Genomic DNA, 23,314 nt, shown 5'->3' with positions numbered 1-23,314 from the left:
AGAATTCCTGCACTATAAGCAAGACTAGAAAAATAGTGAACAAAATAACTTGGAGAAGAAATGACAAACTACTTCCATACTATTGCCAAGAAATTTGTATGCAAGCAGACCCAAGAGTGAAGCTCAGCTTTAGGTCGTTTTGGAAGAGCAGACCGCCATGTTTTCAAGAAGACAATTAGATCTGGTGAAATCAATTGGCAGTAAGAGATTCTATAATGTTGAATAATTATTCAGGATTGAATTCAGCAGTACTTTTTTTCTTTTTTAAAATTGCAAAGTCATTTTTTCTCCTTGCCACTAGAGGACGTCCTATAGACCCAAAACCTAATACTGTAAAACTGAAGCAACATTATCAGTTTGCTTCAGTTTTACTGTATTAGGTATTAGGTCTATAGGACGTCCTCTAGTGGCAAGGAGAAAAAATGACTTTTTCCAACCAATTAGAATTTCTTTCTACCATTTAGTTCTCCTTCGCTTCAGGTTTCGCTTCCGAGCATCAGCTTTTCAAAAACAATATGTAACTTTATTCAGACACCAGACCTAAACCATAATTATAATTTATCCTTTCACCGAAGTAATTATATATATACTTGAGATAATAAGAATTTGCTAAATTAGTTACCTCCGCTATGAAGTAATGATCTGATTCAAATCAGTCATCAACTTTAAGCATAATACTGTAGTAATGTGCCAGCATCACTATTAAATTTTAGAATAATAACAATTACACATTTGAGGAAGGAGGAGAATGATAGGTTTTTCTTTCAAGAAGTTATTTGAAGTATAGAATTAGGCTGTTATCCTAAATACACTTAGAATGTAATTTTACAAGCATTTTCCTGAAATTACATACTACTGAACTTAGTGGGCTTACTTCAGTGTATGACCTGCTAAGAAAGGCCCATTGAATGTAATTCAGCATATTTCTGATTAAGGAAGATTCCTGAGCATTTTTTTGAAACTAGGTAGCCGAATTACTTTGAATAACCTAACATGTTGGGTTCGTGATGCATCAATACATATGTGTTGATACAGGTTTGATACATAGCATTGCAAGACCCCATGGGACCTCTGTCACAGAAACGTCTCATTTTTTTCAGGTTTAGCTATCTCACCCAGTAGCCAGAGACAAATGTGTGACAAATAAATTATTAACAATGTATATATCAAAAGTAGTTTCTTGTGGTTCCAATTTTAGTGCTAAGCTGATAGATTTGGCTATTCAATTATAAAAAGAATTCCGAAACAAAGGAACAAAACCAGAATGTAGACATTTCAAATACATTAGATGACAATGAAGTTTCAACAATATGGGATCTACTTAGAAGTCTTGTGCAAAGTTTGTTTTTGAAACAACTGGCATCTTGTTGATGCCACATCACAATCTACATTTGGAAAGGTAATTTGGACAAAAGTTAGAAAAAAATTGGCTTTGGGAATCCTGGCCTTCATGTGCCTGGAAAATGTGGTGTGAAATTATTTCCCAATTTTAAAAAGAGTATTTAAAAAAAATAATTTGTGAATTATTTGCTAAATCTCAATTCCCAAAACTTCAATCATCTTCAATTTGTTCTCATATCTGAAAGGATGTGAAATAATACATTAAGCAGAGAAGGAATTTTCCATGTTTAACAAAATTAGCTCAATGTTACACAAATAAAGATAAAAATCTTAAGTTTGAATTATTTTGCATACAATATTACCTAACCAATTTTCTTTATCAAAATAATTCTAGCACCCAGGAATAAAAGTTTATGTAATCAAATTCTGAGTGATCAAAAATATTGGTGCAGATATTTAGAAGGTTTTCCATAAATTTGGGTGCATCCTGAACCTCAAACACTGTAGAGATATTTTTTTTGAGTAATAGGGTTTATATATGTCCAGGTTTCATAGTATAAGAAAATTCAGGACACATCTAGGTTTACAAGTTTCTACCTATGGAATTTCAAACATAATTTTTCATGTTATAATACATTTTACTGAACATATCAATTGAATCAAAATTCTTTGTCAACAATATGCTGCAAAAATCAATGCTAAATAAGTTTTTTCTAAAGAAAAAAAAGACATGTTTGTATTTCCTACAGTCAAGCATGTCACAGTGTAAAATGCAGCACTTCAAATGCAAAACTATTTGCAAGTTAATACTAATTATCTGTTTCTTCTTGTTATTTTTTTCCAGATGTAAATGAGGTCAGTATAATTATTTTAAAATACAAGAGAGTATTACATAGAAATATCAGGTGGCCTTTTTTCGGTGGGGGGCATGGCCATTTACTAACTACTGTTTTCAAAATGTGCATGGGTAAGCTAATTACTAGGTTTCATGGGTATTGCTCCAAATATACCCATCCCTAATTTCCTAGTGGGCTGTCCTTGTAATAAAAAAAAATACCTTCATATGTGAATGCAAGATTAAGAGAAGAGTCACATTGCATGCATAGTAATTGCTAATCTTCCTTGCTAGCTTTTCATTTAGGATTGTGAAGCATGAATAAATTCAGGTATGCTTTTTAATAATACCTAACTTTTGTGACACTAACTTGATTTTTTTGTCTTTCCAAATTTGAAATTGTTTAGGCTTCTTTGTATATAATAAAGATTAACGCTAGCATCTAGAATGCAACATTGCTAATTTAATACTTTCCTTAAATTCATTTTTATTTCTTTCTAGGCAACGGACATATGGAGGCTAAGCAATTTTAGAAACTTCTTATATAAGTATTATAGATTAGATTAAAGGACAACTGATGCTTATTGGTACAAATAAGCCTTTTTAAAGTACAAAATTACACTGAATGCAATTTAAAGTCAACCCAAACACAGAACCAGAATTTGGAAGTAAATATTTTAACTTCTGAACGGGTATAGTTAAAAATGGCTTGCTTTCAGAAGTTGTGGGTGCCCCGTCACTGGAGGCTTTCAAGAAGAGACTAGACAGCCACTTGTCTGAAATGGTATAGGTCTCCTGCTCATGCAGGGGGTTGGACTAGTTGACCTCCAAGGTCCCTTCCAACTCTGTTATTCCATTAGGATACTACCAAGATTCATATTTAGTCTTGTATGATTTCTGTCAAATAATTGTTAGTAACACTCTTCATTAAAACTATGCTTCAGCATGAAGAATGGGTTTTCTGATGTATTAGAGTCCAACAATTAGTGGACTCTACTTAAATTGGTATTTGAAATGATTATTAATACCATTAGAAGAAAAAGGCTTCCAAAATATATGCTTAAATTTTCTTCTAATGATATTATCAATCATTTCAAATAACAATTTAATTTCATGATTTAATAATATTTCTAAGGAATATATTCAACTGCCTTGACTAAATATATAATAAATGAATAGTAGATGTCTGATTGGCACCTCCTAGTAAAAAAATAGAGTTTTGCTCAAATATATTATACATCTCCACACATTTTTTTTACAAAAGTTTATGTCATCTATTAGTTTGTTAACCTGATTCTTGAATTAAGTCTTCTCTTGATAGAGACTATCTATATTAATAGAGTAGCTTTATGAAATAATTATTTGAAGGTTCATTTCCAATTAAGATTCTTTATGGTTTTTTTCAGGTTCCAAGAGGAGATAAAGGGCCACAAGGAGAAACGGTAAAAGATTGTTTTTCTTTGGCTGTATAATATCTGAATCATTTTGATTCAAATAGGAAAAAGCATAACCATCTGCCCAGTGGAATGCAACCAACCCCTAGAATGTCAGTATTAATATGGTGTCTGATTCACAGCTTTCCAAAACTGAGTCTTAATCATGTATGTATATATGTGTACAGAGATATACACACATGCAGTTTAAATATCTTGGCAGTTTGAAATCACAGAATTGGATCGATGCTATCTAAATGAGGCTTCAGTCCCCTTCACTGAGGATTTTTAATGGCACTAAAATAAGGGTCTTGGTCTATCTAAAAACACCCATCTTGGCCACCTGTCTTTTATGTGCTGCAACTAAGCCCTTCCCATTAACCCTTGTTACTCGGATGTATTTGTATGACTGTATGCTTTCTTATATAAGTCACTTGAATATAGCTCTGTGTGGAATGGAATGAATTTATTTGGGAAAGCAGGTATAATTTAGGGGAGCACATAAGATCTGAGGGGAATGTACAATTTTATGTCAAAATTGGGACAGCGGACATCTTAATTTTATAGTTTGAAGTCAGTGACACAGCTTTATTATTCACAAATCCTATATCAATATCCAGGATTTTTCAAAGAGTCTTCACCAAAACTGCACCTGCAGATTATTTTTATGTATTGGGAAAGTTTTTGCTTGTTATAATTTAATTAATTAATGGAGGTTCATGGGTGTCCAAGTGAACAAAAATTCAAAAGAATCGGATACATTTTCCATATAAAAAATTCTAAAACTATTGCTACAGAATTCACATGTTACAGTGACAAAAGGCTCACTTTTCTCTAGCGTACACTCATAAAATTCCTTAGTCCTTATATACAGAAGACTGACATGATCCTGAGTTCATTAGTGGCATCCCAATTATGACAGAAAAAAGTCATATATAAAACTTTTGACAGCAGCTTCTGCCAGTCACTGTCAACAATACTATTCTAATATTATTAACTGTTAGCAACTACTTCAGCTTAAAGCAGTTGCCTTTTTTCCTTGAGTTTCTATGGTTTTAATGTAGCTGTGGAATCATAAATATAGATACCATAGTAATTTGTAGACACTATAAATCTACAGCGTTCCGTGCGTCTTTGGCGTCCAGTCATGCCGGCCACATGACCACGGAGACGTCCTCAAACAAGCGCTGGCTCTTCGGCTTTGAAACGGAGATGAGCACCGGCCCCTAGAATTGGAAACGACTAGCACGCATGTGTGGGGGATCCTTTACTTTTACCTTTACCTATAAATCTACAATCTAATTTTGCTTCCCCAAACTAAATTGTAGGTCATTTCCTTGATATACTTCTTATGACAAATACTCACACACACACACACACACACACACACACACACACACGATACCTTATGATGGTTTTTACTCCCATAGCCTCCAGCCAGTAAAATAGTTTTATTCCTAATAAACTTGGCTAATAATTGAGATACAGATACGACATCATATTGTAAAGTAACAAATTAAGAGAGTAGCTCTTTGTTACAGATTAAATCACACATATTTTAACCTATAACTCTGTGTGTGTGTGTGTGTGTGTGTGCGTGTGTGTGTTGTGCATATGATATTGATATATATATCCAATATCATACAGGAGTATTATTTGCTATATGCAATGTTAAATATGACTATGATATGAAATAAGAAGGTAATATGTCCCAGTGTGGCTTTTTAGACCAACCATCATCAATCCAGTACTTTTCATATGTATTAAGAATGCAGCTCCCATAATTCCTAATTAGCACAGAATTCTAGCTATTAGTCTAGAGTCACTTCATAATTTTAATTAGCTAACAATGAAATAGGCACTGCTGTTTGGCATTTAATTTGTGTAAGCTAATAATATTTGTATTCAGAAAATGCTATACAATCTACCAAACAATTGCACTCCCTCCAAGTTTAAGAGTAGGTGTTACCAAACTTTTTTTTAAGTTAGAACATGCATGTACTAAATCAGAATAGATTTAGTGAAAATAATGTGCTATGGAAATGTCTTAGCTTAACATTCCATCAGAGTTTTTTTACTAACAGTCTGATGGAAGGTCTTTCAATTCAGCTCCATCTCATGCAGTGCAGATTCTGTAAAGCTAAATTATTAAGGATCTGAAAACACCATAGTATTATGTTGGAAGTCATTTTCAGTCTATCAGACAATACAATGATATTTGTTAAGTTCTACCTGTCTTAGGTCATGGTTAGTTTAAAAGACTTTTTGTATACATCAAGACTCTCCATTTGGAATAAAAGTTGGGCATTGTTCATAGGTATGCAAAAGTCTATTAAGTTCTATAGTATATTTTTAAGCTCCATATTAATATATACATTTATTAGTGAAACAATGCTGTAATTATTAATTAGCCAAATTTTCAATGTTAAGATAATCTCCATTTATTGTGTCAAACAGACAAGCTTAAAATCATGAAAGACAATTCAATATTTTATTAAATATTTTAATAGGTTTTTGTTAAACTAACAAGTCTGAGGATGACCACTAGTAGCATCCCATGGTCACATGACCAAAATTCAGATGGTTGGCAACTGACTCATGATAGTTGCAGTGTCCCAGGGTTATGTGATCACCTTTTGGGACCTTCTGACAAGCAAAGTCAATGGGAAAGCCAGATTCACTTAAGAACTGTGTTACTAACTTAATAATTGCAGTGATTCTCTTAACAACTGTGAGAATCAAGATTGTAAAATGGGGCAAAATTCACTTAACAGCCATCTCATTAGCAATAGAAATTTTGGGCTCAGTTGTGGTCATAAGTCAGGGACCACCTATACTATCACTCCTGCCGTTGTAGATGAAATATCTGTGATTTTGTGGGAGCAAGCCAAATGCTTAAATGTCTAAGAGGCAAATTATCTTCCTTTTAAGTGACACTTAGGAATGAGTGCACATACATTACAGGATCAGAAGAACAGATAGGGCTGACTCATATAATTACACTGTGATAGTTATTGGAATATTTATCACAAGATGTTCAGGATTTATCTTCATAATTATTCCAGTTTCTAAAGTAGTAGCCATCAAATGAGCTCAAATTACATAATTCAAATTCCTAGAATGTTTGCCTTTTGTCATGTTGCCTGGGAATTGTGGGAAGTGTAAAGTGTAAAGCAAATGTTTATAAAAGATTGATGTCAAACGATAATAGGAATATTTCTTTTTATTATGCCCTGCCATAAGCCATCCTGAAGTTTGAGACTCCCATCTGTAGTTTTAAGTCATATCAAATATTCATATAAAATTGTCCATGTATTAAAGCCTCTAGGGATTCAGTCAAACAGTTACACTCATTTCTTTGGCAGGCAATACCATTGATCTCAGTATGAGTTACTGCTAAACAGTCACGTCTGGGATTGCATCCCTAAACCTCCAGTTTCCTTGAAATATAATGTAACATGAAGTTTGGATATTTGTAACTTACAAAAATTATGAAGCTAAGGGAAAGACTTTTTGTGCTGAGAATATAGCATGAAGTCTATGAAATCTCCCCTAGTTGTTTCATTTTTGCTTTGTTACTGATTATTATATTTTTCCCCCTAGGGTCCAGCAGGCCCACCAGGCATAGATGGTGAAAATGGTCCACAAGGTCCTCCAGGGCCCCCTGGGCTTCCTGGTCTTGGTGTAGTAAGGCTTCCAACTTTTTATTTTACTGATTATGCATTTAGGGTCTAAGGATAAATATTTATATAATACCCAAAAAGTCACAAAAGACCTTATCATTTTAAAGCATGAAGTATACATTTAAAGGTAACTTTTCAAATGTATCTCAGATGAACTAAAATATGTGCTTTGTGTAACTTAGAAACATTTAATATACTGTTCTCCATTTTCATTCTTCGTTCTTCATTCACTTTACCCATTTTAGAGTCATTTGATAAGTTGATGTTTCAAAATCCCAGAAAGTAAAAATTAAATATTTATTATGATACAGTAATAATCAGACTCTTAATACCATTTAATAGGATGGAGTTGTCATACCTTTTCCCATGTAATTACATTTAATATATATTAAAATAAGTATAAATGTCTTGTGGTACAAATATGCCAATTCAGTATTCCCAAAATAGCTCCTCTTAGTTATGTTGATATCTGTTATTACTCATTTACAGAACTTTGCTGCTCAATATGACATATCCAAATCAGCTGATATGGGCCCTGGACCTATGGTAAGCAAATGTTTCATTTCATACACATCCAAATTGTACCCGCAGGCACCTCCAACAAGGCAAAGTGAAATCAGCAATAAGGCTTCCCAGCATTGCATTTTAGCAATTCGATGTAACCCAACATAAATTAGTGAACTATGGAGCCATTTTGACTTTTCAAATACCATTAGAACCCAAACTGTGCTTAGCAGTGGTACACCAGTAAAAACTGTCCTCTGCAAAAGATAATTATTACAGAACTATTAGAAATGTATATAACTGCAGTATTCAATAGCTGAATTTACAGAAATCTACCTAAGAAATACTGTGAAACCGTGCATGTAATGCTTCTGATAGCTGTGATTCAATGAATTTTACAAGAGATAGATGTTCTTTGTACCCCTTCATAAGCATTAAAAATATTGAAGTGGTTTTGATACCAATTTCTAATACTACATTTGTCTTCTTACATAATACAAACACATGAAGTTGTGAGAAAACAGCACTCCTTAATAATCTCAGAAAAGTAATACTTGCTTGAAAGATACAGCATCATCCTAGACAGAAGATCCCAAAAGCATTAGAAGGCGGGAACAACTTCAGAATTCAACAGAATTGGATAGTTTGTTTCCAGTTTGCAAAGAATATCAATCTAGAATCAGCCTAAGTGAATTTTCAATGTACATTTTGCTTCTTCCAGATTCGGAAAGGTATTATACCAAAGGACCCACAACCAGGAAGCCAGCATTACTTCAAAATATGCAGTTCAGAATAAGTTGTTGTCTTGGCTTAGAATCACACCCTAAACTTAATGCTATCTGTACTTATTTGACCAGGAAGACATATATAGTGATTGGCTTATGATAAATACCATAACTTCTCTCCATGTGGTTGCAGATGCTTGCAGTAAGCTTTTGAGCTATGATCTTATGGATACCAGTTGTCTCCAATTTTCTTCATACTTGGCAGTTTATTTACAAATATTTGGTTTCCTTCCATATATGTGTGTTTAGAGAGATGCCCTAATGAATTGGTTCATCAAATTAAGGAAATGTCCTAATTAACTGGGACATCAAATTTACCTTCTCAAATTAGCCAGCCAAGTTACTTCATCAAAATATATGATGTGGCATACATTCATTGGTAATATCACTTTTGCATAGTCATGTTCTGTAATTCTATAATACCTATATTGATCATAATGTGGAATTGCAAACACAGACACAGTTTTTAGACAAACAGTTCCCCAATCAAGTGGCCTTCATATGAAACAGGACACTCAAAAACCCCACATAAAGTCTCAACTCATTTAAAAAGAAAAAGATAGGGAAATCTGCATTATTGGTTTATAAACCTCACCCACTACCTTTGTCTACATATTTTGGAATGAGATTATCAGAAGAAATCTATTGCATATTGCATTAAAATATTCTTCCAACAGAAGAGAATATTTGTAGCTCAGCATTGAACTGTAGGGTCCTTGGTGTTCTCTGAACTTAGTTGTTTTCATGCAGATGTTTTATTGCCAAACTAGGTAACATAATCAATGGACAACCAAGCTCAGAGAGCACCAAGAACCCCACAACTCTTGTTCCATCTATTGCACAGGACTGAGCTATATATTCCATATATAATAAAATGTATCAGTAGTTGTGACCTCTGGTCTTGGATCTCATTGAAAATAGAGATGATATATTTAACTCTGTAGAATATTTTATTACCTATTCCAGTATATGTAAAGCCAATTTTGTCTAGCAATTAAGCACCAGGCTAGACACCAGGACACTATAAGTTTTGTCTGATGCTAGAAAGCCAGCCAGGGAACTTTGGGCCAGCCACTTTCTCCCAGACCCACTCCTCACAGGGTTGTTGTTGTGGAGAAAATAGAACGAGGAATGAGTATTAGATGTCTTCAACACCTTGAGTTATTTATTAAAAAGTAATAAAGACAGGATAAAAACCCTCGAATAAATAAATATTGTCACAAGTGTAATGTAATATCAGCTTCATTTATAAAACAAGAAGCATAACAAGCAGTATGACTCCCTGGGGGAGAAGGGAGAGGGGAATATTAGCATCAATTTACTTAGGCTTCCCTTTTACAGATGTGCAAAATTAGGGAATTTCACAAAATTTTAAAAAAAAATATCCATGCTCTCTCCCTTTGAGTTACCTGTGACCACTAAAATTAGCATCTTTAGGGAACTGGAAACACTTGAAATTGTCATGGCAAGGACAACATGGAAAACTTATGTTATCTCATCTCAGTGTGAGATTTCTGTGTGGCTTTTTTCTTTCTTTCCTGGCATCACGTTGTTTAGGAGAATCCACTTCAATGTCACAGAGACATTTTGGAAAAAATCAAGAAAGAAGGAGAAAGAAAGGGAAGCTGGATTGAGAATGTTACTCTTTTAGCTAATGTTCAGATTTAAGCCACATTGTAGTTGTCGGGAAGTATAACCGAGATTTCTGGATCAGAGAAACTTTATTCAGAAAGCCTTCCTCATATACTGTATATGATAAATGAAAGTGGTTACTGTCCTAAAGTAAAAGGGCAGAATGAGGAAGGAATGGCTGCACCCGTTATTATATAAGCGGAACAGGTTTTATTTATGCAGTAGAAACTTATTTTCTAATTCCAATTCTTCGGAAAAGATTCAAAAAGTTCATGGGGCATTAGAGAAGGAAGAAATTTTGATCTGTCTGCAGCATCTGTTACTCTGGTTGAAAAGCCCTCTCCTATTATGGCGTATCCTTAATTTTGTCAAACCCCAATGATGAAAATCAGAAGGTGCTCCAAGCAGTAAGATTTTCAATTTACAGTCTAATTAGGAGGCCGTTCTGTCTTTTTTGTTCATACACCTAAAAGTCTTAGAGGATGCAGAACAGCCAGAAAAGAAAAATGAGGAATTTTATTGATTTTTTTGTCAATAAAAGTATATTTTTGTCAGTCTACTGAATTATATGTGTGAAATTACAAGACACCCCCTGGGAGTGCTGTTACATTTTTCTATAGGCTTTTTCTAATGTTTGACAAGCTCATACCATGCTTGACAAGAACTATTTGACATCAGAATACTTTTGCTGTTGATTTGCACTTCTAGCACAGTGAGATCCACTGGGATCCACACTTATCTAATCCAGCTCAAAGTATACAATTTCTGAAATCAAAAACTATGCGTCCCATTAAAAAATATTTTTTTCTTCGAAAGCAGAAAGGTTAGCTGCAACAGCAGCAGCAACAACAGAGGATCATGAAAAAATACCGTGAGGATTTATTTTCTTTTAGACAAAGCCAGGCTAAAATGTAAATATTAACTCTCATCCAATCAAAAATAGTGTACTGCTTAAATTCAGACTAGATTCAGACCAATGTAGGGATTAAACATATTTTCATCAATACTGTATTAATGGTCTGTTATGTGGAAACAATAAGTCAAGATTAGCTTTTTTAAAAAACTCCAATAAACATAGTCTTCAGTTATGTTGGATCTCAAATTCAATAATCCTCAGACATCGCCTTCATTGTTATTTTTAATGCCAAAAGTACTATTTATTTAGACAAAATATTACTGTATATTTCATGACAGATTATCCAGTCTCTTATTTTGATATGAATTTGATCTTTTAAAATACCGTTTTTCAGGGATTAATGGGACCTAGAGGCCCACCTGGAGCCAATGGAGCCCCGGTAAGTATATGCTGATCATTCCCATTGATAGGAAAGGAGTTTCATAAGCTATAACTGTCCAAAAGCATGAGTTGCCGATATGAATGACTCTGTTACCTGCAGTAAGACCATAGTGTTCCACATTGGCGAGTTCCATATTATAATCCTCAATTGGTGATCAAATATAACATGACTTTGAATTTTTCTAAATGTTCTGCCATGGTAAAAAAAAAACCATATCCTCCCTTCTTTGATTCTTCTATTTAGCCCATTTTCCCATTTAAGCTTTAATATATCTGCTAAGAAAGATAAAGTATGCAGTAGATGGCTTTATACTATTTACTCAGCCATAGTATAATTTATCACAGTATAAACTTAGCCACTAGTTTTTATGCTTAGCACCAGTATGAATCACAAAATGTGATTAAAACAAATCATGACTTAATACAATGTGAGACCTAGTCACAGTCCTCCTCATGACATGCTTGGCATTTCAATTAAATTATAGGAATAATTTGGAATGTTCCTTCTGCCAAAACAGATTAGTAGAATTCTCCTCTATTATCGGTGTTTCTTGGTCACATATTTCTTCTACTGGAAAGGGGGGAACAATCTCAGCCACTTAAGAATTGCCTCGAATCGTGAGATGGGCAGCATATAAATTTAATGAATAATAATAATAATCTGATTCCAATAACTCTGCATGGTCACAGCTTGGCCATTAGAGGTTTTCCAAATTTATCATTGTGTCATTGAGCCCTGCGTTTACTGGTTGAGTCGGTTCAAACTATTCTCCAGGCACCTTTATTATAGAAGAATGTGTACTTTGCTTTTTCTCACAAAAATTGAATAACGTGCCTTCTTTCTATTCTAGGGTTCTCCTGGCTTCCAAGGACCTCCAGGTGAACCGGGTGAACCTGGACAAGCCGTAAGTAAAACAATGTTTTACTATAAGAGCGATTCCAATTATTGAATAACTATTTCATTTCATCCACAACACACACATTTTGACAGCCTGCATAACTCTACTGCACATTTTTTGCAGGAATTTATGAATTTATTTTTTTCAGATCTAAATTATGTAAGACTTTCTGTGAAGTATGACATCTTGCTTAAAAGGAAGCCAGAATAATTGCATTGTATTGTCTTGTGTTAATTGAACATTGATTTTAAATGAAGAAAAATATTGAAAATTGGATTATATAATGAGGAGCTATGATTTCATGAAATCTAGAAACCATCTTAGGGAGAAAGGATTCAGAATTATGGTTTTGATTTAGTTAAGTCAACATTCAAATGCAGGATAAAAGGATTGACATCTCTTAATTCTCATTATCTTGTTTCAAAATTAACTTTTATCATTAGGGACCCCAAGGTTCTCGTGGTCCAATGGGTCCTCCTGGAAAATCTGGTGAAGATGTAAGTATTCATGAACACGTCATGATTTTCACTAGCTGAATTTTATAATGTGCTTGATTGCAGTATTATGAAAAATATGCAGAATAATCTTATGACAGAAAAATTAATGGAGATTTTGCATGTATGTGAAGAAATAATGAAGAAATAATATTTATGCCTCTTAAAACCTAGAAACAAATAACAAAAGTTATTCAGACTAATTCATGGAAATCATGTGTGGCACTGAAAGCCATCAACTTTCTAGCCATCTAGCGACTTCCTTCTGCATTTAGTTGACTAATGTAGGAACAAACTGCTGGGATCGATGGACCAGGTTCTTCTTATGTTCTTAAATACAGGTTTAATTAATTTGTATATTAAAAAGTCAGTTGTTCTCTCCTTCTTAGGGCCATCCTGGAAAATCTGGAAGACCTGGAGAGAGAGGTGTTCCTGGACCTCAGGTGAATATTGTATTTGGGAGTGAAATTATTTGTTCCTGATTTTTATTATTTTAGTATAACCAAATTCATCATTGCACATAATGACAGAAATTCTAGAACAGTTTTCTCCAATCTGATGCCCTCCTGTTATGCTCAACACTAACTTCCAGAATTCCCATTCAGAGTGGCGAATGTCTATACTAATTGGGGGGTTAAAAGATCCAAAATCCATCAGGAAGGAATGCTTCAATATTCAAAGTCTGTAATCATAATTAACAGCTAAAAGCCTCTTTATGAAGAAGAGAGGCAACAGCTCAGTGGAAGAACACATTCTTTGAATCTAGTAAGTCTTGCTTTCTTTCCTGTTTTTTTCCACATCAAAGTTTCAAACTCTAGGTAAAGAAATAAAATCCCACCTTCTTCAGACAATATTGGGTGAAATCGAAAAATAGTTCCATTTGGATCTGGGCAGTTTTGCACGCATGATGCTCACACTTGAATGGGCCAGTGACTATCTCAATAAAACAGATAAATGATTTGTTACATTGGCAGGAGATGAAACCTGGCCCATTCATTGTCCATCTGCCGCTTCCATCTGCCTGAATTACAGTTCTTACTGCAGTGATGCTGATCAATGCACAAACATTGGATCTAGCAATAGTGCCTGTAGAGTAAGTCAGGATATTTGGAGACCTCACAGATATTTCTGGAAAAGAAAAGACTCTTTTCTACATTACAAGCATAGTTATTTAAATTCTAAAAGCTGGTGACTTGTTAAACTAACAGCCTCCATGCAACATCTCAGAAGTAAGCATAGCAACAATGTTTGACCTTCTCTCATGCAATTTATAGAAACAGAAAACAGAGAGACTGGATTAGCATTCTGACAAACAGTCTTATGTTTGCACTGTTAACCCTGTAAAAACACAAAGTCATTTTTAACCTCATTTGATAAGGTATTCAATTTGTAAACTTGTTCCAGGATACCGAAGGTCTTATGCTACATTTCAGACAGATTAGTTTCCTAATTAGTCCCTTATATCATTTTTACATGTTGTGTAAATAAGATGTAAAGTGTTTTTTTTAATCCCATTTATATCCCGCCCTTCTCCGAAGACTCAGGGTGGCTTACAATCTAAAGCACAAATCAATGTGCTTAGCAATAGCCTTCATTCTATGTATATGCCTGCTTATTAGGGCTTTCGCCTCCCCCCCAGGCGGCATTATTACAAAGTCAGCTTATTGCCCCCAACAATCTGGGTCCTCATTTTACCTACCTCAGAAGGATGGAAGGCTGAGTCAACCTTGAGCCTGGTGGGACTCAAACCTGCACTAATTACAGGCAGCTGGTGTTACTTAAGGAGGCATTAGCCCACTGCTCCACCAAGGCTCTATTTACACAAATTAAGCCTATTTTCCTGTTGTTTTTTTCTCAAGGGTGCTCGTGGCTTTCCTGGAACTTCTGGTCTGCCTGGATTCAAAGGACTAAGGGTGAGTGTTTTATAGAGATTCAGGGGAGCCTATTAAAAGGGTGACACCTTAGAAGATATTATGTACAACTGTTCCTCTAAGACCAGAGATGCAAGTAACTCCCAAAATTTTAGAGTACATTTACAGAATGTGTTATCATCATGCCCTCAGGATACCAGAACTGGAGAATCATGAAATGTACAGCAAGTAATATATTTCTTGTAACTGTAAAATGCACCCTTTGTTATTAATAAGAGAATTACTATTTATCCAGTTCCCTGCACCTCTCAAAAGCAATAGCATTCATACAGATCGTAACTGTCCATAACCATTGGTTATGTAGTCTACTCTTAGCAACACTAGCAGGATAATGTTTAAAGCACTAGTTTCCTAATGATATCAGCAAAGAATTCAGTGAGACATCAGCAATACATTCTAATCAGCCATCTTGAGAGGGAGAGGAAATTATAATGCTGATTCTTTCTATAACATTTCATTCATGCATCCAGGAAGGAGGGGAAGGAAGGAATAGCAGGACTGTGAAATTATAAAGTTGAAGGGAGCTTCATCTAAATAATGTGTGAAGCTTCTCTCTTTGAATGCCTATCATTTAAAAATATTGTTCTAGATTTTTTATTTATACTACATAAAAGTAAATGTTTCTCCATAACAGGGACACAATGGTTTGGATGGTCGCAAAGGAGAACCTGGTGCTGCTGGTAACAAGGTAAAGTAATTATATATAGTTTCTGAAAATATGTACTGGAGACCTGCAAGATCGAGGTAAATGCACCGAGAGACACAGAAAAAGTCCTTGCTGATAAAGATTTTAGCACAAAATCCTGTTTCAAAAGAATAAAGACTGTCAAAAATTCTACAGTTCTACAAATGTCATATATAAGTATTTATAGTGAGAGAGAGCAAAAAAAGAGGTGCATGGTGTTACAATCATGTATTTACTTTCTTTAGAATAAAACCAAATAAATTATCTGAATAGATCAATGCACACTGAGAATTAGATGCTAAGAAGCAATAAAAGCCAGAACAAGGCTCATGGTTACCACTTGATCTTGAGATTAGATAGCAAAAATCTTGCAAGGAGTGAGGCAGATAATAAAATATTTCAGATTTCCTTTATGACAAGTAATCATATTCATTAATTTATTCATTACTTTCTCCAGTTTGTCCACAAAATAGTGTGAGGGTAGAAATGCAACCTGGAATATATTGATCCCAGAATTAATTATTGGCCTGGGGTGTCATATTTAATTATACTATGCATGTCTAGACTATACTTTTAGAGTATATCCTGGTTTTTCCATAAATTATATCATAGTGAGCCTTTGTAAATCCATTCAAGAGACTTTTTTCGAGTTAAAACAAATATTGTTTTGACTGAAAGCTTAAAATACAGCAGATCAAAATCAAACCTTTCTAACAAATTAAATATATATTTGGATTTTGTTATATTCTTATGAACATGTAGTGATGACTATGTGTAGATCTTATGTTACATATCTTGTTTCTCTGTTGAAATGAATAGAAGAATCCTAATTGCAGGGAAGTTCTAGCTTCTAAAATGGGCCTTATCGGTTCAATAGCCATCAGATAGAAAGACTGGATAGCATCTCTATATATTAACTAAACTGTGTCGAGAGCTAAATTATTCAATACAGCTGTGATATTGAACTTTTAGCCATTCAAATTATTCAAATCATATATCCTATTTATGTGAATGTGACTGAATTGGAGCTTAGCTCTCCCATTGCTGGAAAATTCTGGGTTGACTAGTTTACCTGGGTAACAGCCAGTATTTATTGTGTCCTTTTTATAGGGTTTGAAAATGTATAATTAAGTATTTAAATATAAGCTTTGTTTGATATTAGTATTACTAAGTGTATGATTGGTTGCACAGTCAACCAGGTGATTAAGAGTAGATTTGGCATTATTATCCACCTATCGAGTCATTCCCAAGGAACTGAGATAGTGATTGATAATGATGGTGATGTTTCCATTTTGCATTTAGATTTTAGAAGCATCAGCCTAAATTTTCTAGCACTTTTTCAAATATATCCATAGTAATCTAATACAAATGTTCACAAGATGTATTTGCTCTTTACAGGGTGAACCTGGTGCCCCTGGTGAAAATGGTACCCCAGGACAAGCTGTGAGTATTTTCTCTTATATAACTTACATAGGATTAAATTTATGAATAGAATTCTTTATTGGCCAAGTGTGGTTGGACACACAATGAATTTGTCTTTGGTGCATAAGCTCTTATTGTACATACAAGCAACAGGTGATAAATTATGATCATAATCAACATAAAAATTCATTCATCCTCATAAGATACAACCCTTAATGATCGTCATAGGAAACTAAATTAGCAAACAACATAAATCATACTAGGATACTAAATAAATCATTCATATAAATATAAATCATAAGATACAAGCAAAAAGGTTGTAGTCGTAAGAAGATAAGGCCATAGTAATAGGAAAGATGGGAGGAATAATAGTAATACAGAGTTACTAGGCAGTTTGATAGGTTGTAGGAATTAGCTGTTTAGCTGAGTGATGGCATGAGGGGGAAAAACCGTCCTTCTGTTGTTTTGGCATGCAATGCCCTAGAGCAGGGGTAGGCAACCTTGGCTCTTTTATGACTCGTGGACTTCAACTCCCAGAATTCCTGAGTCAGCTATGCTGGGAGTTGAAGTCCACGAGTCATAAAAGAGCCAAAGTTGCCTACCCCTGCCCTAGAGCATCATTTAGAGGGAAGAAGTTTAAGCAGTTTATTCCCAGGATGTGAGGGGTCTGTAGATATTTTCACAACTCTCTTTCTTGCTTGTGCAGTATACAGGTTATAACATATTTTAAAGCAACATTTATTAATCTCAATTTTATTGCCCCCCAGTAATGGTACCCAAGAAAATTAATGATACTATTCTTATGCATATATACTATGTCTTATTAAATAATTTGCATGTAATTTGCTTTCAGGGTGCTCGTGGTCTTCCTGGTGAAAGAGGAAGAGTTGGTGCTCCTGGCTCAGTTGTAAGTTTTTTTTCTTCCTGTGCAACAAGGTCTTAAATTTGTTCGTGTGTGATTATTTTATTTTATACCAGGAATTTAAAATTGACATTTATTTTCTTTAGGGTGCTCGTGGCAGTGATGGAAGCGTTGGCCCTGTTGGTTCTGCTGTAAGTCCAGCTATCTTCTATCCAACATGTTCTTACTTTGAATGAACTTCACTGGGTCTACCTCTGTAATCTGTTTCACCTCTTTCCCCCCCTTTAATTAGTGCATAGCAGGGAGTTTTCTAAGCAATTTTCAGTTATTTCCAAATGTGTATCAAGTATTTTCATTTCTATAATATTTATTGTAGCATTAAACAATGAAAGTCATACTTACAAAGTGACATTTTGTATTTTGAATTAATGCTAACATAGTTCAAGACAGGTGTTACTTCTTGGCATTTTGGAAATGAAATACTATCAAGTCTCATTCTTAGGGAAATTCTATAGACTGTTCAGTTAAAATTGCATATTTTCTTCCTGGATAAGTTGAGAAATAATTGGATTCCAATCATACCTTTCTGTTTACAAAGCATATCTTAATTTTTAAACAGACATTACATTTTTAAGCAAACTCCTTACGTACTATTAGCTTTGCATGACTTCCTCAACATTGATTTTAGCTTATATTTACTCTTTCATCTGTAACCAAACCCATCTAAGTTGCTATACAGACCCCAGAGACAAACCTCAGCTAAAACCAGGTTCTGTTGGAAGTTCACAATATATTGAAGTGAATCTTGAGAAAGAATGTGGTTTCCTGGTATTCCATGATATCGCAATCCATGATATTTCAGTAGGAATAAAGCACTAGTTTTTAAGCCACAAACTCTTCCAAAACCTTCAAGGAGCTGACAATCTCAGCTTTTCCTGACTGGCAGTGCCACCACATCATTGCCGTACCTGCTTCAAAAAGATTTTGCAATGATTTCAGAACACACTTCTTCTCTTACAATTTTTCACACTCACATTTTTCCTTCCTATGTTCATGCTAGTGAATTATTATTTCAGTAAAAATATTTGTGCCACTCCATTTGGTGGAGTGGCATAAAGTATATCTTTGTCACTCCATTAAATGTACCAGGCTTAATTTCCGTTTTATCTACTTTAGATAAGTTCTTCTAACTGTAGATGACTAATCCTTTGCTTTGTCGTTTATCTTGCAGGGCCCTATTGGTGCTGCTGGTCCTTCTGGATTCCCCGGTGCTCCTGGAGCCAAGGTAGGAACATGCATCAGAATGAGAAAATACCTAGAAAATCCTTCATAACTACATCCTCTGATACAAAGTTGGCACATCAAGAACAAACTACTTTCAAACAAAGACATCTAAAGTTATATAGTTTAGAAGGAAAGAGAGAATTTCCAGCTACTAACAATTTTCCACTGTTAGTCTCACATTTTTGAAAAAAAGAGTTTTGATGAATGTATCTCCATCTTGAAAGAGTGGTTTCTTTGGAGATTATGTGATAGACAACTTGGTTGCTTCTGTATATAAAGCAACCTTGTCAGTCATCATAACCACATGGTATCCATTTCAAACATCTAAAGGTTAATCAACTCTCCAAATCTGGTAACTGCTTTGTTATAGAGCCACCCACCATTACTCTAGGAATGTATCCTTTAAAATTAAAATTGCAGGAAAGGGTTATATATAATGAGGTAATTTTTTTTTCATAGTTCCATCTTTTCTCCCTACGGTATTTCATAAAATAAGAGCTGCATAAAATTCTGTTTGTTTTTCTGCCATTGTTGTTATATAATTATTTACCTGTGTATTTTAAATACAATAAGTATTTTGAAATGCAGTAGATCCTATGATGCAAATATAAATATAAGGATATAGATATGTTTTAAATATTTATTAGTTTTTAATTTCTCAAATACCACACTTGAGACAGGGGTTTCATATGCATGTCATTTTTACTAAACTAAATAGTAAAATGGCTATAGTAATATTTTTTTCATTTCATTGATAGGTATGTGATATTGCCATTGATACACTCTACTCATTAACAGATTTAAAGCACTAAAATTTACCTCCCCCTTTAACAATTTTACTAAGTTTCAAGAATTTTGCAAAAAGAAAAAATGCATAAAAGAAAAGAAAAGGTGTACATCGTCACATTAAAATATCTGGGAAATAAATACCTTGTAAGCTATCTTCTAGACTATAGCAAGAATGTCTCAATTCTAGCAAATGTTTTGTATTTTCCCCATCAGGGAAAAATAAGTGTTGCTGATGTTGGACAAATCATGATATAAAACAGTGCAAACAGTGCCCCATTGAGAACACTGAGCATGGAACAGACTGTAAAGGAGTAGATGGTCTGGATTTAAGCACCACTAGGCTTTTGCATTAAATTGAGTATCTTGGACTATAAGGTCGCGAGTAGAGCAGTCCAGATAATTTACACTAAGCTATCACTAATTTGCACTAAAGCAAACTACATCCATCTAACACTGCCAAAACCGTATCAGTGTCTGATCTCTTTCTGACAGGGTGAAATCGGTTCTGCTGGAAATGTTGGCCCAAGTGGACCTGCTGGTCCTCGTGGTGATATCGGACTCCCTGGCGCTGCTGGACCTGTTGGCCCTGCTGTAAGTGACTCTGCCATTGATATTATAAATCTGGCTGGGGATATTCTGGGATGTCCACGCATCTTAAAGTTGCTGAGGTTGAGAAACACTATTTTGGATCAACTATTTCCAGTGCTTCTTTTGTAAAAGAAAAAGGTGCCGGAACTCACACATGTCATACAACCCGCCTTGCCTACCCTACAAGGTTCCATCCAAAAAAGGTGCCGGAACTCCGTTCTGAGCGCTCTATGAGAAAAAAAGCCCTGACTATTTCCAACTTGAAACTTCAAGAACATTTCTGCAGAATTCCTAGCCAATATGAATTCTGGGAGTAGCTTTATTTTCAATAAATTGCATCCCACAAACACGAACCTACCATCATATACTTTTGTAAAAACAATTAATTTCATATGCTTTGCTTTCTTTTTTAGGGTAACCCTGGTGCCAATGGCCTTTCTGGTGCTAAAGGTTCTGCTGTACGTATGCTTGTGTTGAAACAAATATTTCTGTGTTCATATGGAGAAGATCACTCTTGGGGTTGCAGAGATGATCCTAGCATTGTAATGAGGTTTCTTTTTTTTTCTTCCTTTTTGGACAGGGTCTTCCTGGTGTGGCTGGTGCTCCTGGTCTGCCTGGTCCTCGTGGTATACCTGGTCCAACTGGTGCTGCTGGTGCAGCTGGTGCCAGAGGACTTGCTGTAAGTTGCCTTAAATGCACTTAAATCATTTTCTATCTGCTACTTTTTCAAAGCCTGAAGCGCCCAGTTTTAGTAGTGAATGTTTTAGCTGACTATTAGACTTGCATCTGTACTCTAAACCTACACTCATCTTCCGGATAAAAGCTATTTAAATGATACACACTTGACAGATTTTTAATATTATTAACATTCTGCATCTAGATTTAATATGGCTGCATCTCTTTAAAAAGTTTTAAAATATATAATTTATTAAATCTAGAATTCATGAAGTCCAGCACTATTCTTCCCAACTATTTTATGAAGGAGGCTTTGCGGTTGTTTCTCCATGTTCAATTAGCTAATATAATCAAATGACCACTTGATTATGCACAATTGTGGTATATAGTGAAAACAGTCTTCTCTATTAGGTTATCATGGCTTAGTCCTGTCTTAAATGTATAATGTATAAGGATCCTATTTTCCACCAAGATTTCTACACAGTTTAACGTTTTGAGTCCGTACTGTAAGCTTATATAATTATCATTAAATTCTGAGAATTTAAAGGAATCCCAAAATCATGTTGTTCACTCCTGGCAGAGGTCATATTTTAAATTCATCACTTCATACATACATGCTACATAAACAATATTTCTTATTTTTCCCCCAACTCATTTCTTTCTTCTCATATCTGAACGGGTACATTTTCTAAGCCAGGACTGAAATTACCATAAAGTATAATGAAATATAATTTTGCTAAAATGAATAGGTAAAAGCAGAGAATATTTTGTTTAAAACGCCTGTTTTGGCCCACTCCCTTAAAATTCAAACAGTAATCCAAACTAGGATCAACTTGATTGGTATGGGTGAGTGCATGATTTTTAAACATAGCTTTTTCCATTATGGTTCTTGGAAAAAAATATGTACTTAGAGAGTACACCAAAGTACACTTCTCTGATATTTTGTTCCGTTTGGTTCTAGGGTGAACCAGGTCCACCTGGATCCAAGGGAGAGACTGGTAGCAAGGGTGAGCCTGTGAGTATTATAACAATATGAAAGATCTTTAATTTTCAAAATGTCTTTTCATCCAAGTGATCCGGGTTAAGAAGCTAATGGCTTTTCTGATCTCTTAACCACCCACAGGGTGTTGCTGGCCCAGCTGGTCCTGCTGGTCCATCTGGTGAAGAAGGCAAAAAAGGTCCCAATGGTGAAGCTGGCTCCTCTGGTCTACCAGGATCTGCAGGTTTAAGAGTAAGTCTCTTGCATGCTGTAAAAATGATGATTTGAAAATATTTGGAAAATCAGTAGGAAGAATTCAATAGTGCAAGTCCTTCGTGAAAAGCATATTCAGTCTCCTGGAAGTTAGAAAACCAGACAGGTGATCGGAAGAACCTACCAGAATTATATAGTGGTTAAGGTGTAAGACATTCCTAGAAAAAGATCTGATTTCAGTTCCCCATCTGATAATGGAGATCAGTGTGTGACCTCTCTAACATCTTATTATGATTTCCTCAATGCAATGAGGAAAAACCTTCACTTTGCACTGCTGGTTCTGACCTCAAGGTACCCAACAGACCAAAGAGGTTTTCTTCCTTTATATGTAAAATGTGTTGCAAGCTCATGGTAATTGCAGAGTTTGATAGGTTTAGGACCAGGTTTCTAACTGAAAGGTCCCAGATATCAAGGGGGAAAAGACACAATAAAATAAGAGAAATGGGGATAATGTGCTGTATGTTAAATTCTTATGAATGCCGTAGTACGTTTATTCTGTATTTATTATGCACAATCTCCAAACCTTCACAACTTTAGTAATGAATTGTTATATGATCTGCTTCTCTTGCAACGTACAATTGTTAGTCTCCTGAACTAATTCTGAGAAAAGAAGCAATGCACATACACAAATAATGAATGAAAATAAGTAAGAGATATACATGCATGCCTAGTACAACCTACGTATGCTCATGCTGAAGTCATATCATGATTCTTTAAATTTTACTATGCTATAATCCATAAAGATACTGAAAGCTGAATCTTAGAAGGACTCACTTTTCAGCTTCAGTCCCATTTGCCGAATTCAAGTTCCATGATAAAATGCAGGAAAACCAACATTTTGGATCTTTCATAATGTCTCCCTTTCCACTGAACAAAGAGACCTCCTTTATATGTTCCAATGTAAATGCTAATGCCTTATGTGT

The 23,314-nt window shown here is 34.8% G+C and overlaps 1 protein-coding gene across 1 annotated transcript in view; it reads left to right on the top strand.

The window, feature by feature from the left end:
• The first annotated feature begins 3,479 nt into the window (after positions 1-3,479).
• The window catches only part of COL1A2 (collagen type I alpha 2 chain), a 47,272-nt gene continuing 27,437 nt past the window's right edge, over positions 3,480-23,314 (top strand). Inside the window, exons 1-18 of the mRNA XM_083378569.1 lie at positions 3,480-3,618; positions 7,213-7,296; positions 7,782-7,838; positions 11,464-11,508; positions 12,362-12,415; positions 12,853-12,906; positions 13,293-13,346; positions 14,763-14,816; positions 15,469-15,522; positions 16,918-16,962; positions 17,795-17,848; positions 17,950-17,994; positions 19,035-19,088; positions 20,369-20,467; positions 20,878-20,922; positions 21,045-21,143; positions 22,101-22,154; positions 22,263-22,370. Of these exons, the coding sequence (XP_083234695.1) occupies positions 7,821-7,838; positions 11,464-11,508; positions 12,362-12,415; positions 12,853-12,906; positions 13,293-13,346; positions 14,763-14,816; positions 15,469-15,522; positions 16,918-16,962; positions 17,795-17,848; positions 17,950-17,994; positions 19,035-19,088; positions 20,369-20,467; positions 20,878-20,922; positions 21,045-21,143; positions 22,101-22,154; positions 22,263-22,370 (936 nt within the window). The 5' untranslated portion in view covers positions 3,480-3,618; positions 7,213-7,296; positions 7,782-7,820. The remainder of the gene's footprint in view (positions 3,619-7,212; positions 7,297-7,781; positions 7,839-11,463; positions 11,509-12,361; positions 12,416-12,852; positions 12,907-13,292; positions 13,347-14,762; positions 14,817-15,468; positions 15,523-16,917; positions 16,963-17,794; positions 17,849-17,949; positions 17,995-19,034; positions 19,089-20,368; positions 20,468-20,877; positions 20,923-21,044; positions 21,144-22,100; positions 22,155-22,262; positions 22,371-23,314) is intronic.

The sequence above is a fragment of the Vipera ursinii genome, assembly GCF_947247035.1.
Source record: "Vipera ursinii genome assembly, chromosome: Z".
Taxonomy (NCBI): Eukaryota; Metazoa; Chordata; class Lepidosauria; order Squamata; family Viperidae; genus Vipera; species Vipera ursinii.
This window is presented reverse-complemented; position numbering and strand designations above follow the sequence as displayed.